The sequence below is a fragment of the Lathamus discolor genome, chromosome 6 (assembly GCF_037157495.1).
Source record: "Lathamus discolor isolate bLatDis1 chromosome 6, bLatDis1.hap1, whole genome shotgun sequence".
Lineage (NCBI taxonomy): Eukaryota > Metazoa > Chordata > Aves > Psittaciformes > Psittacidae > Lathamus > Lathamus discolor.
The window spans coordinates 83,046,464-83,061,538 of NC_088889.1; the positions used below are offsets into that span (position 1 = coordinate 83,046,464).

The 15,075-nt window shown below is 42.4% G+C and overlaps 1 protein-coding gene across 1 annotated transcript in view; it reads right to left on the reverse strand.

The window, feature by feature from the left end:
• The window catches only part of SMG1 (SMG1 nonsense mediated mRNA decay associated PI3K related kinase), a 68,421-nt gene extending 56,832 nt beyond the window's left edge, over nucleotides 1-11,589 (reverse strand). The window contains exons 1-2 of the mRNA XM_065684229.1: nucleotides 11,347-11,589; nucleotides 2,099-2,262 (exon numbers count right to left, since the gene is read on the reverse strand). Coding sequence (XP_065540301.1) covers nucleotides 2,099-2,262; nucleotides 11,347-11,435 — 253 coding nt within the window. The 5' untranslated portion in view covers nucleotides 11,436-11,589. The remainder of the gene's footprint in view (nucleotides 1-2,098; nucleotides 2,263-11,346) is intronic.
• Between the last annotated feature and the right edge of the window lie 3,486 nt (nucleotides 11,590-15,075).

Below are 15,075 nucleotides of genomic sequence, written 5' to 3' on the forward strand. Positions count from 1 at the left end.
ATTTTAGCATAAAAATGCAGATACCATGGCATACAAATACTAGTGCAGTGTCTTTTTAGCAGTAAGGACTCTGAACACTTCAGTTACAAATCAAAAGGGAGGAAAGTGTTGCAGGGAGGGCGAATATCTCATTGAGAAGTAAAATCCCAAGAGCCTTCTATTTAGTTTTAAAACCTTAAATCTTTTTACTTTATAAAGCAAGACAGCAGAGTTAAGGAGAGAAGACAAAGGGGAGAGGTATAATTGTACTCTTCCACTAGTTAATGTGAAGGGCTATTAAAAATTGTAGTAATAAAAAAGGGAAAACCAGCCAGACTAATCTTACAGGTGCAGAGCAAAATGACAGGAGTCAGTCACAAGCTACAGCAAGGGAAATTCAAAACGGATATGAGAAAACATTTACCAGCAGAGCGGCAAAGCCCTAGACTGGCTGCTAAGGGAGGTTTTATAGAACATTCCATCCTTGGAGGTTTTCAAACCTGAACAACTTCTAGAAATTATCAAGTTAGAAGTAATTTTTACTATCAATATCAGAAACAGGGAGGAAGGGGGGTAGGGGGTAGGAGAACCTCTTCTCAAGGATTCTGGGTACTTACAGCACATGATTACCCAGGACAGAAAAGCCAGAAGTTCTTAAAATGGCTGACTCCAGTGCTGGCAGACTCCAACTGATTCATTGAAAAATCTTAGTAAACAAAGAAACTATTCTGCATCTGTAGGCTTATCAATTTCTCCAAAAATAAAAATTAACCAGAAATACCTGGAATTTAGTTTTGTAGTACAGAATGTCCTAATCATGTCTTTTCAAAGTCACACCTGAACAAAACAGCATAGTTACAGGGCATGTCTCTGCTAGCTCAGCACTTTAAGATACAGTACTTCAGGGAGAGATAGGTGCATTTTTCTTTTCAAATGGCACTTTCCCAGCAACTTCACAAACTACCTTGCTCAATTTAGCTGAAACTTACTATTTCACTATGTCTTACCAGTACATTCTTTAAATACTAGCAACGCTTCAAAGTGTAAGAATAACCTACTATGCTAGTCTGAGAAACACAGTAAAACTCTCCATGTTAGCAGACACGTTGACAAATATACTCACTTTCTGAGCAGTTTCTCTGTTAAAGTTAACCAAATCCTAAGGTTCTCAAGGTATGCAGATAAACAAGTACCTGTTTCATGCTCCTGCATCCTATTAATAATACCTACTTCTTAGAAAAAATAAATTTGCAGCAGCACACCCAGCTGTAACTTCCCTTAAGATGCAACAGTTCTTTACAGGTAGTTATAAGACAGAAGTAGGGGAGTGCGAATGCTTTTTCTGTTCCTGAGCAAAGACTCCCACAGTGATATTCCTGTGAGATTTTTGAGTCTGGCCTGTCTGAAGATTTACCTAGTCCAAAAAGTGACTCTGTAAGCAAAAACTCCTCCTATTTGATACCTGTATTTAGGAATTTAAAAATAAAAAGAAAAATCAGAATAGAGACTTCTTTTTAATAAAGCTGAGAGATGATTCTGAATTTTAGCTCTTTTCTAAACAAAGTATTTCCATACTAAAATAATAAAAGGAAAAAAAGGAAAAAGTCTGTATTAACCCTCCACCATATGATTTCTATGAAGTCTGACTGAAGCATATAGAAGTAGAAATTCCCATTAATGAGAAACTATAGATTTTATTCCAAACAAAGATTCCAGTTTGCTGCAGTAGGTAATGTGTCAGATTAGTCAAGCAGTCAATTTTTAACACCAGAAGCACTAGACAGTATTCAGGAAGAAATTACAGCCTGCAGACCAACACATCCAGAATCCTGTTCTTTAGGGCAAGACTGCCGATTCTGTTAATGCATTAAGTCTTCTCTTACATTCTTCTCTTTGCAGTGCAACTGCATATTTTTCTCACTATTCATATCAACCACATTTCTTTGATCCCTGATAAATCTCTCAGCACAGCGATACTATGGCAATGAGCTGTTATCAGTTCACTGTCCTTTTTTTTTTGGGGGGGGGGGGGGGGAGGAGTAATCTCCACCATTTCAAGTTTACTGCCTTTCTCTGAATGTCCCCTCACAATTTACACATGAAACAGCAATCTGTATACCTTTTTCTTCATTCTGTATGTCAGTGTGGACTCTGATATCATCGTGTCTTTGTCGAGACACCACAGCTGAATTTGAGGGTTGTAATCCATAGGAGGCAGAACTGCCCCGATCTCTGGATGAAGAGTATTTTAAATTGTCCTGGTCAGCTGATGCACTGTCAGTTCTATAAAGAGAAAAATATTTTTTTTATGTAGTGGTATAACAGGAGCGGGATTCACATTCATTTATAAATGCAACATATTTAAATGACAATCCCAAACGTGCTTTTTGACACAGGAAAATACATCTAACCTGCTGCTGAAAAAGTGACCCTAAATTCACACTGGGATTAGAATTTACTCAATTGACTCATTATCACAGTAACATGCAAAAGAAGTGTATTCTAGTGGGCCAGTGTCTTTTCTCAGGATGTTATCAAGTCTCTTTCCAGTTGGAGGCCTATGTTAGGAAAAACTACTTCCCAAAAGTGAAAAATAAAATACAGTTATGTACAGGTACACATCATAGCTAGGCAATACCATGTCTACCATTTGTGAGCCATTACTAATTCACACGTGAACATTTACATAATATGCTATGGGCCTTACTGAGCAATATACCCTCTGATTAGACGGAGGTATCACTAAAATGTCACTGGTAATCAATATAGGAATCGTACATTCAATTTTTGCAAAACAAAAATTGCAAACCAAAAGAACAGGCTTTACTGTGGCAAAACCTGGAATGTAAGTTAAGAGTAGTTATCCTTCAGAGTAAATGTCTGCAGATAAAAACAGGGTTAAAAAAAAAAATCTATATTAAGTTAGAAAACTGATTTATAGCCTAGAATAAGCTTTTAAGAAAAAGGTGAAAATTATGGAACCAGCTCTCACTGGATATACTATGTAATTTCATTTTTAAACATACAGTAACCTTAGTATATGAAACTTGCACACACGAAAATTCGGAACCCACATTCAACAAATCACTTTAAACACATTCTTACAAGCAGTACTGGGGGTTTTACATTGAAACCAGTAAAACAATGCTCATCCAATAGAAAAATCCACAGAATTTTGTTTGACTCAAATATATTTGGAATCACACTGTTGAAACTATTTACAGAGGTCTTCTCCTTTAAGCAAACTTTAAAGATCTACTATTTTTATTTCAGTCTTTGGATAGTTCATTTGATTATTTCAGAAAAAGCAGGACACACCATTCATTCCTTTTCATTCTTGTAAATTAACTACAACTCGTGTAAGGACAAACACCACATGTTCTTGGGAAGAAGCCTTTCACTTTTACGTTTCAAAAGAACATTGTGACTAGAAATGGTAGACAAACTCAGGGAAAAGGAGTTAAATACTATTTAGTTGCTATTTTCAAAAATAGTTTGCCCTCAGTAAAATTGGAAAAGTAATACCATGAGGGTTGATATTCGCAAAGCCAACTGGGATAGAAAACACCCACACACACATATTTTATGCAAATATTAAAAGACAATATACTATCATTTGGAACAAGGTTCCAAAGGAGAAAATTGTGCTTTTGCCCTTTCTTATGGTGAAAGGTTGACACCAGGTTTGCTTGGCAGGTATTATTCCTTTCTGCTCTATAAGCAAATTAATCTCTAGATATACACAATAGGACTCTTTCTTGCTCAATATTCAGTGTGGCATCACATCTACTGTCGTTGAGCACTGCTTGGCCTATTTTATAAAATAGGCTATGCTACTCAAGAGGCAAAGCCTTACTAGAAGTCTTTGCTTATGACAGTCAACTAGGATTGCAGCAATACTTACACAGTTGGACCTTCATCATTCACCTAAGTAATGTTGAACGGTAAAGGTCTGCACTGTACCTTCAAATTATATGAACTTTAAATGTGCCTAAACCATGTGCAAATTTTCCAGTCAGCTAGAGCCCCCAGATTTTCTCCCTGCTGTAAAACAGCAGACTTCCACCTCACTTTGAGGAGCAGCAGAGTTTATTACAGAGGATTCAAGTTATTTTAGCCTTTCAATGAAATAGACTGACAAAAGTTTCAACTGATAAATTTAAGAACTCATGGGTTAACAGTGTACCTCCCCAAAGAACACTGCTTTTTCCAAGGCAACGTGCTGTAGACTGTACCATCTCCAATTGTCAAGCGTTAAGTCTGAAGGCAAACTGATTAAACATACAATTTTTAAGACTGCTCTGCGTATCCCAATCAACTGAAGGACTACACATGTTCTCAGCTAACCTCCCTTCCTGCAGCAAAGCCTTTGAACAGTTAGGAAAATTTTCCATTGTGGTAAAAATACATAAGCCTATTGTTTCCCTGAGAAAATCCACATGCTCTCTTCATTCCGTCTTTGCGAACAGCTTTCTGCAGGCTAACCTGTTCACACTTCATCACCTGACTAAAAGGGAAGCACAATTTTATTAAAAATGTATAATTGCTGTCCTATGTATCACAACAAGACACAATAGTTCCCACTGAAAACGTTCCCACTATAATAAATGTATAACTTAGATATCCAGCAGTTTCCACCCCTTCTTGGAGGCAGAGAAAAAAACTGCTTTGTAGAAAGATATTGTTTCCAGAGAACTATGTTTCATGACCCAACTGGCTGCTAAACCCATACAGCTTTGAAGGATTCTGAACCAAAGGAAGTTTGCAGTACAATTCACACCAAAAGCAGAGCCCACCACCTCTTGGGCCTGTGCATTTCTAGCTGTTCAGTGATGCACACTATGTCTTAGGTGGGAAGCAAACTGTACTGCTGGCTCCTGCCTCAGCATGCTGGGAGTTTGTGGTGCGGGCTTGTCAAGACTTGGGCATACAACCAGAGTATCTGTCACATTGACTTTTCAGATGTGTTTCTGAAAAACATACCATTTTTCATGTCAGTAATGTACTTTGATTTTGTAATGATTTTGAAAGACTACCACTTACAACTCAAAACGCAGCCACTCTATGGACAGGTACTTGTCAAAGTCTTACTTTTTCCAACTTCTCTTCAGTATACCTTTAAGGTACACTGCAGCCATCCCACATGGCAATGGGAAGAACTGTACTCCCAGCTACCCCCACTCATGCCTGCATTTCAGGAGAGCCTTTATCTGTTCACATGGCAGTATTTGCATCTTAATTACAGTGTGCCAAGCATATGGCAGGTTATGTCACAGACCTAAGGCATCAGCTTTCAAAATTAGTCCACGTAACAACAAATCTGTCAGTTACACACACTGACATTGTCACAGACCTGAGCAAACACTGTATACTAATAAAACTACAAGGTACAATGTTAGGAACACATAAGCTGAAATACAAATGTGGTATTAGACAAAGTGGGAATGGGAAACTGAATGGATGAACATGTCTATGACTACCATAAACTGTAGCTGCAGAAGTGTATTTGCTACTTCACGACGCTACTCTGATTTATTTCCACCTGAAAAGCTCCTTGATGGGAACTAAACAAAGTACTTCAAGAGCTCACATGACAGTTTTCATCTGTGCCTGGTTCCGGGTGAGAGACTACCTGATTACCACTAACACTGGCACCAATTTCCTGCATACACTGGTTTAGCAATATCATTTATACAGAAGAGACTGCATACAGTTTTCTGCAGGGTGGTTTTTAATGCGCCTCTATCCATCAGAAAAAGAAAATAATTCATCTACATAAATAAGCAGAAATGAGTACTAGGTCTCCCTAAACCCCAAGCTTTTCTTTTTGTGGGGGACACACATTCAAAAGGAAAGCTAGACTTTTCAAAAGTAAGCATCTACTCATTCCATCAGAAGCATCGGCCTGATTTGATTAGCTAACCTGTATAACTGAAGAAAGCATCGACCAACTGGCTTAAAAAAGTCTCTATGAAAAATAGGTCAATCAAAAATATATCATGTTTTTTCCGTTAAATGGGAGCCTTAAGAATTTTTACTCAAGAAACTTGTTACAAACAATCTGGTGTATACTACTCATTATCTGCAGCTCTTTCAGAGTGACCCTGCCATATGGATATTATTTTGAGACACAAATCAATTTTATTTTCAAGTACAGATTTATTCTGAGAAAACCACCATATGAGTTGTATTATTGTTCAAGCCAGTCAATTTTACTAGCTTATTTGCTCTATTTGACAAGGTTATTTGCTATAATGCAGAAAATTCCTCATTACTTAAAATCTTTATCAATAAAACACTTAAAACTTAGAGTCACTGTATCCACTCAATTAACAGCTTCCAACCAAGTTTTCAACCTTTCTTCCACTGGCATGCAGAGCTATGACAGCCTTCTTTTGCTGTGCTCTTCTATCAACTCTTGGTCCATCTTGCCCATCCAGGCCTGCTGAGCCCAGCCCAAAGCCTACTTTTGTTTCAGCTTCTGTGTTGAGAGAGCACTGAGAGTAGAAGTAGCCTACTAGTGTTTCCCACCATTAAAATAACAACTAATTAACTATTTTCCTACTGCAATTCTGCCATCTCCACTGCTGGAGAACTACCTGTAGTCACTGTAGTTTTTTAAGTCACCTCTTGATCCTGCATCACTCCCTTCTTACACAGTAGCTCACCAGTTTCCTTTTGTCCTGTGGTGGACGTTGGGAGGGAATGTTAGGAAGTGTATCACATATGTGCATCCTGTCCTTATTTCTCCATAGCCATCTTCTGATGGTCATTTCTGGATACAGGATAATATGCTAGCTATGCATTGGTCCAATCTAGTATGGCTCTTACATGGAAGACTCTGCTCTCCAAGTTCGTTCTGGTTTCCACTGACACACTTTCATCTTCTTTCATCTTTCTTGCATCTCATTCTCCTCTGTCTTCACATTAAAAACAAAGGCTTTCATATTACAAACTTAGGCTCCCCCATTTTACCCAAACCCAAAAAACCTTTTTGATCTCACAGCTTTCCAACTTTACCACCATATTCAACACACCCGCATGTGAAAGGAGATCAAATATTGTTGCCAGTTCAGAGCTGAACCCATTCCTGTTCAGCACCTCCCACACAGTCCACTGAATCTCTTCCCAAGCTTTCCATTGACCTCTTCATAATGGCACCTCACAACTAATATTGTATCTCATTTTCTAAACTACCTTCTACATCACAGACTATTTCTCTGTCTCTCTGCCCCCATGCACCTCTCACTGCACACTCCACTCTCAACTATCCCTGACAACACGGAGAAGTCTTACAAACTTTCATCCTTCATGACACTACACCCATTCTCAACTCATTTCAGTGACATCTTCACACACCTCTATATTGTCAACTTTGAGATCTCTCAGTTACAGACCTGTTCAAACTAAGATTTCAGCCGATTTTTAACAAACATGTTCTTTGTTCCTTACACATGCAAATGGAGAAGAATTAAAGTCTGTCTCCTACACTACTATCACTCTGCTTGTCATTCAATGTGTTAATCCAGCATTATAAACAGACAATATCCACAACAGCTAGTGCTTCCTTCTGTAAGATGTATCTCTGCCCTTCACAGCCATGTAAAAAGGACTGTTCTAACCATCACTTTCTTAGCCCATTTGCTCTGATTAGTTTCTCTGCTCTCTGCCAATGCCTCCTGTCCTGTCTTTAATTAAAGATGGGGTACTTGTCCTCAGTTATGAAGTGCTAGCCAATACCGCTCTCTTGCTTGGGTTGTAAGCTACCTGGAAGAGAAGACATATTTCACTGTCTTGTCTCATCATGTCTAGACCCACAGGGACCTAGGCGGTAACTTGGCTTGGCAGGCACCACGCCAACAGAAATTAGTAATTCATAACACTCACACTGCATGAGAACAATACACTTTATTTTCAGGAATGAATTTCAGTACTAAACTTAGTAAGGCACTTCTGGAACCTCTTAGAGGTGAATGATTTTCTCTTTTCTGTATACTCCTCTGCTAACCTACATTACAACAGGAGAGACAGAGAGGTCCTGTTAATTCAAATCTTACCTTCCTTTTCTCACTTCTGCCTGAGAAAGCCATAGTGCACCCTGCACTTGCTAACCTGCCACCCTGAACACACAATCCTGCTTAGTACCACCTAAGCATGTGAAACTTGCATTCCCTATCAAAGGGAAGTACTGCTTGTTTCAGAATCTAATTTGTCTTCAGTACTCTATCAAAGTAACTCTGCTCACATGCAAGACCTGCACACTGATATGATTTTATTTTTTTCCCACAAAAGTCGTATCAGGGAAAATGTAGTGAAATTTACCAAACAAAAGGAAAAGAAAAAAAAGAAATAAAAGTCTAGAAAGCTATAAAGATTAGAAGAATGGGGAACAAGATCTTATCAAGCCTTCTCAAAAAAAAAAAAAAAAGAACAACCCCCTTACTATTCTTTATCACATACATCCAACATTTACCCAAGGAGTTTTACTGTTGATGTTAATTTAGGGTTCGGTACACCTCAGTGCACAAACTAATATGCCCATATATATTAGTACAACTTCTTCCTCTGTAATACAGTTGATACACATACTATAGGAAAACCAGCCCATGTGCATCTCACAGATATTACTGCATTCATGCAGGCACAAAGAAAAAAAATCAGATTGCAATTAAAAACTACTCTCCCTTAAAGAAGAATGTGGGCTCCAACTTTCAGTTTCACAGTGTTTGCCCCCAAATCCCAGTGCTGATTATTATTATTAAAAATTGAGAGGAATCTAGACCTAGTAATGACAACCAATCTAGTTCTCTTTACGCAGATAAAAATGTGTGCTTGAAAACACAATCCACCTGATGATACACCTGTGCATTAATAGTTCCTTCTTTCCCTTTCAAGAACTTGAAACAACTATCATTACTGCAGTTTTCATTACTCTGGCCACGTGCATTCCCTCTTCCATGCCCTGCAAGAAAGCATTTACCAGCAACATCACCAAAGCTAAACAAAACTAACAGAAAAGAAAGGGGAAGGGAAGAATAAGTGGGTATATTCTGTGTTGCGGGGTTTGTCCAAGAGCACATTCAGAACAATCAATGAAAAAGAAACACTCACTGCCAGTTTTATGTAACAGATCTCCTTCCTACCATGCATTTAAATCACTTCTAAAAAATTAGTTACCACCAAAACAACAAAGACTTGATTTAATCTCCGCATAGTTCTATGAGATCTTAGCGTAGACTCACAGGTTCTGTACCACCAAAGCTATCTTTTTGAGATTTAAAAAAACTGAGCATAGCATATAGGGAAAAATGTGCTCTGTGTTTCGGACTGTGTGAACATTCCTGATTTCTAAGCTTTCTCAACAGATTAAAAAAATAATATTTAAAGGAAAAGGCAAAATTAAATCCTTACAAGTGACAGGACCAGCAAAGAGGTGTTACTTGTATCTTAGCAGGAGCTCTAACACACAGCATGATGGAAACAGAACTAGGCCCCATCCATGCTACGAAGTTACCCTTGTCTGCCACACTTCCTCTAGTGCTCTCAGATTTTTGTTTCCTGCTGTGGCTTTTGGGATAACTATTTTAACAGCCCAGCTTACAGCAGCTGTAGTTGAGAGCTAAGGAGGCACCAAACTACATCACAGGGCATGGACCAGTCAGACGTTGAGCTAACAGTAACTTCTTAAACCAGGCTTATCACCAAGCAAAGCATTTCTGCAGCTACACTGTTCCTTTCCCCCCTAACACAACTGAACCTACTGAAGACAATGCTATATTGGAAAAGGTCCACTTCCTAGATACTGCAAGATGTAATTTTTTAGGCTAAAGGACAGAACATGTGACAAATTAATCTACCCAGACAGAAAGCATTTATAGAAGCTCTCCACTGCAAAGACAGAAGATGTATATCCAATTTCTTCCAGGTTGGAAGATCAAGAGTTAGGCTGCAGCCCAGATATCTGAAGCAAGGTAGTAGGTTAAGGAGTAATAGAGAGATCAGACTTCTTAATTCCCCCCCAAAAAAAATCCAGATGTTGTAAAAAAAGGTCACCAAGGAGGTTTTCAAGTTGTAAGTTATTAAACCAAGCAGTTAAATAATGGAAGAAATTAGAACTTAAACAACCATGCCCCACACACCATTAAGAACTGAACAGCCTCTAGTGTTAACCCTTGAGGCTGAGCTGCTGTTTAAGCAACAGGAAAGCTTGCTTCACAGTAAAGACTGCAGTTACCTCTGTTTCATCTGAAGAGTTACCTTCGCATCCACCCAATTTTCCTAGTCTAAATCACATGCGACAGCGACTGTTATCTGTAAATACATTCCCAACCATGTGCCACTCTGTTCTTCGCTGGGAAGTTTTAAAGCAGAATGCCATATTATGTCAATCTTCCAAAAACACTAAAAAAGCCCCAAGTCTTCCACCAGAAAGAAATACCAAATTTATTTACAATTCCCACATGACAATTTAGACTCTTAAAGTAACAAAGCTGAGCAGTACAGCAAATACACTGGCATCAGATTTATTAACCAGATATCAATCGGGACCTGAAATACACTGTCTCTACTTTACTAAAGTGAGCAGACTGAATGTCACTTACTAAGACGTGCCACGTACAAACACACTTTAAAACCTAACACACTGTATAAGCTCTCACCCCAGCCTACTCATAGCTCAGCTACTTTCCTCAGGTGAACACAAACCCAATAATCCCGTACTGTTTTATTAACCCTCAGAAGACTACGGGTACTCTTGCAGCCTCTGTTCTCTTCTCCCATAAACTGCCAGCTGAGAACTAGACTGAAGGAACACGGCTATCAAGCCCACCCCCTCGTCTCCACCCCGCGGCAGGCCCCCAGCGCTTCAGCTTCCCAGGGAAGCGTCTCCCACCGCGAAGCGCAGGGAGAGGGAAGCCGCTGCCTGCGGACACACACCGGGTATCAGCCCAGCAGGTTACACCGCCCCGGGCCGAGGCTGACCGCGGGGACGAAGGGACAGCGCGGGGAGGAAGGGGAGCCCGCACCCGCCAGCTCGGAGCCCGGGCCGGGTCCCGCCGCGCCCCGCGCGGCGACAGACCTGCCACTGTCCCTACCCCGCCGGCAGACGACAGGCACGGATCCGGAAATCCCCCTCCGCGCCCCGACCCCGTCCCCGCCGCCTAGGCCCGGCGGCCGGCCCGCCCCGAACTAGGCCCAAGAGCCAGGAAGTGGCTCTGCCGCCGCCGCCCCGAGCCGCCGTGGCCCGCACAGCCCCGCTCCGTTCCCCAGGCCCGGCAGCGGGAACGGGCCAAACGGCCAGAAACGGAGCCCCGCTGCCCCACGCCTCGCAAGCGACCAGGCCGCGCCCCCTGCCCCAGCCCTGCCCACCTGGGTTGCCAGTCATTCCAGCCCCGCGGGTGGTAGTGCTGCCTGCTGCCGGTGCCGCTCAGCCGAGACCCCGGGGCTCTGCGGCTCATTACCTTGCCCGAGACGGCATGGCCGGCCGGGCAGCGGCGCGGGGCAGGGGCGAAGAAGGCGGCGGCGAGAGGCGAAGCTGAGGCGTGGGCGGCGGCTCTTCACTCGCGCTCCGCAGGCGGCTGCTGTCTCACACCGGAGGGAGGGGAAACCGCCGCCGCGGCTGCTCCAGCTGCTGCCCGGCCGCACGGCATGCCGGGACCACGGACATGGGCCGCCCGCCCCCTCCGCGGGGCACGCCGGGAGGGCGGGGGACGGGGCGCGGGGGGGCCGGCGCTCCGCCTCCGGCGGCCGCGGGAGGGGTTTCCCCGCCGCTGTCCGCGCCGCGTGGCCCCGGGCGGCGGCGGCGGCGGCCCCCGTGCGGCCGTCATCGTCACCCCTTCCCGGGGCGTGAGGGGAACGGGGGCTCCCAGCCCTAGGGACATGAGGAGAGCCCGAGGCCGTGGGCTGTCAGCATCGGTGACGGCAGACAGGCTCCCAGCCTCTCAGCTGTGGGGGGAACCTGGACGTGAGGGCTGCCAGGGGATCCCAGCCTGACCAGCGTGAAGGGATATGGAGGTTCCCTCACACTGAGGGGATGCCGGCATCCCTGCGCCCCGAGGGGACTAGCGTTCGCAGAGCATGAGGGAAAGGGGGGGCTCCCATTGCCTCAGCTGCTAGGGGAGCCGGAGGATCCCAGACAACTGGGTCCTGAGGGGTGCTTGGCCCCTGGGCGCTGAGGGGATGAAGGACTCCAGGGCGTGAGGGGAGTCTGGGGCCCATCTCACTTTGCCAGGAGGGTATGGGTCTGTGCTGCCCCAAATGTTGCTGGGGTGTCTGTGGGGAGCTGTGTCCTTCAGATCAGATCCTCGTCCCCACGTTTCTTACCACTGGAACATGTCACCTATATATGACTGCCAAGGAGAAGTCTGATGTTTGGCAATGGTCAGCAAAAAGCAAACTAATCCCACGCTAAACACTAACTAAACCCCAAAGGTTTCTCCTTCCTCCCTTCTTCCTCGCGGCTGCTAAAATGCATTTCAAAGGCAGAATAGTGAACTAGTGTCTTTCTAAGCCCGGATAACTTTTCGATGTAAAGCAGTCACCCCATTGCTAGATGCCCATTGTGGGGAAAGCCTATCTGTAAACCGGAAGGCAGGAAATGGGGGGGGAGTAAAATAGAAGTCTCCTCACTTTGGTAGGTATTCTGTCCCCTTCAAAAATGTCAAGACTCTCAGGCATATTTTTTCCTGCAATACCAGAAACTTACATTAGCTGATTTGATAAATCCAATTCCTGGCTGCAGAATATTTCCTTAGTTATGAAAAATTAGACTAGTTTAATGAGATACTCAGCAAAGAGACCTGAGCAGAAAACCTCTTTTTATTCACATTATCCTAGATTTGAGACCCTGAGGGGACTTTTAACATTCCCCTGTGCTTGTGTGCCATGGTCCTGTGGTGACTTGGCTAAAACAGATGGCATCCTGCCACCTTCCTTGGATCCTGCTGGACAGCCACCGTCCTGCTGGTACACTCTTGTTGGCTTAGAGTCCATAAGCAACGTGTGCAAGACATGTACAGATTTAAAAATCAGCTCTAGGACAAAAAGAATAAGAATTGTATCTTGAGACTTCATTGCAACACAATGCCATTTTAATGTGCTAGGACCCAGTGCCCATCGGGCTGTTTCAGCTGACGCATGCTTGTGAATCTTAAGTGATTCAGTTTTGCAAAAACAATCAATTCCACGAACCATGATAGATCTTTTTCCCTTCTTTATAATCGAGATCCAGAATTACACTATCTGCAGTAAAATTACGTGTTTATAAGCATAGTAAGAATACCTGCTGCAAATTTGCTCACCCTTTCCAACGAAGTCTAGCAGATCCTGCCCTTGGTGATGCATCAGGTGATTTTTCTTATTTGATGACTGAGTAGTATTGCAACAGTAACAATATAAAGGGGCAAGGGAATACTAGGAATGTATTTTTAACTACCTTTCATATTAACTTGGCAAAGGAAAGCAAGCAATAAAGCTGGCAAACTATGACAAACAACTGCCTGATTTAGTGTTTGGTACTGGAAATTCTCTATCAGAAATCTTGTATTCTAGTGGTGAATTTGGTGCAGTCTGTGTGGTATAATGCAGATCCCTCTTTTGAGTGCAGTTGTCTCTGTTTGTAAAATGGAACAGTGATGTTTAGCTTTCCAAACTGCTGTTGTGCACAGCCTTAAAGCTGTAAAATATTCTATAGTTGCCAAATGAAACGATGTACTTGATCTGTTTCTACAAGGATGATTATATCGTGAAATTTGAATGGTATTGATAGTGAAAATGATCAAGATTTCTGAGATAGGGCAATAATTATTTATATAGCACTTTCTCAGTTACAGCCGCTTTGCAAAGATGGGTAAGGGCATTCCAGACACCACCCTGAATGAAGAAGCCCAGGGACAGTGAGGCCAGGATTTTCAAAACTACCTTTTAATTTTCTGTCCTTGAGTTTGGGACTTCAGTTTTGGATACTCAATGGCTGGCACTGACATCAGTTGGAGCTGTAGATTCTTGAGTCTTGTTAAAAAATGAATAAATAAGATGTGTAAATCTGGAACCTTCTCAAAATAGAACTATATGAACTTGAAAAACGAGTTTTGCATCTCAGAATAAGTCAATGACACTCACAGAGGTCTGCCTCTCTTCTCACTGCTGGGTGTATGCTCAATCCACCCCATCAAACTCTGGAGTGACAGACACTGTGAGCCACACTTTTCCTGCTTTGTAATTCATGGTAATGATTATTTAATATATGAAAGAAAGCTGTATTAATCTGAGTATTATTTTTAGTTGGAATGAAGTGCAGATTGTATACATTTAATGTGCTGAAACAGGGCAGTAAGCACCATGTTGCATCTTTTATCACTTACTAGTTTATTTCCTTACTAAGCAGTAAGTCTAGAAAAAACAGCATGTTCTGAGGATTACAAATCCGTTTTGGCCCTTGGCTTGCTTTAATGCATAACAAAGCTACAGACTGAGAGAAAAACAATCACCAACCACCAGAGGGAAAGGGATGCTATTTCCTCCTCTGGAAATATGGTAGAAGCCAAGGAGCAAGAGAGTATTTAACTAGAGCAGAAAAGTACCAGACGCCAAGATCCTGTAGCTTGTATATTGCAGATGGATACCTCTTAAGAACTACAAAGGATTCCTAGAACAGTTATTCCCTATACCTGCCAATTTTACTGCTTGGATGGCAGAATCCTATTTTTATCAGTAACCTACCAGATTTTCAGTTGGCTGGCCACATACACTATTTTCTGGACACAGCAGACTCAAAACACATGTGATACATGGCCAGTCTGTGCAGGCATAGAGAGCCCAGGGTGTCCAGAACATACTGTACTTGCAGTGCAGGCACAGCCATCAGCGCATGCACAGGAGGTTCCGCAGGACTCCTACTGTCTTCTTCATTAAAAATGTCGGCAGGTGTAATGATGTATGGAGATTGTACTGCCGAGCACAGATACTGTCTATCATGGACAAATGCTGCAGGCTATATAGGGGTCTACTTTACTTCATCCCAAACTGGAATTTTTCCATATCGGGTGTATCAGTACAGAAATCCAACTTACAAATAGTCCTAATAGCAAGGTATATCAA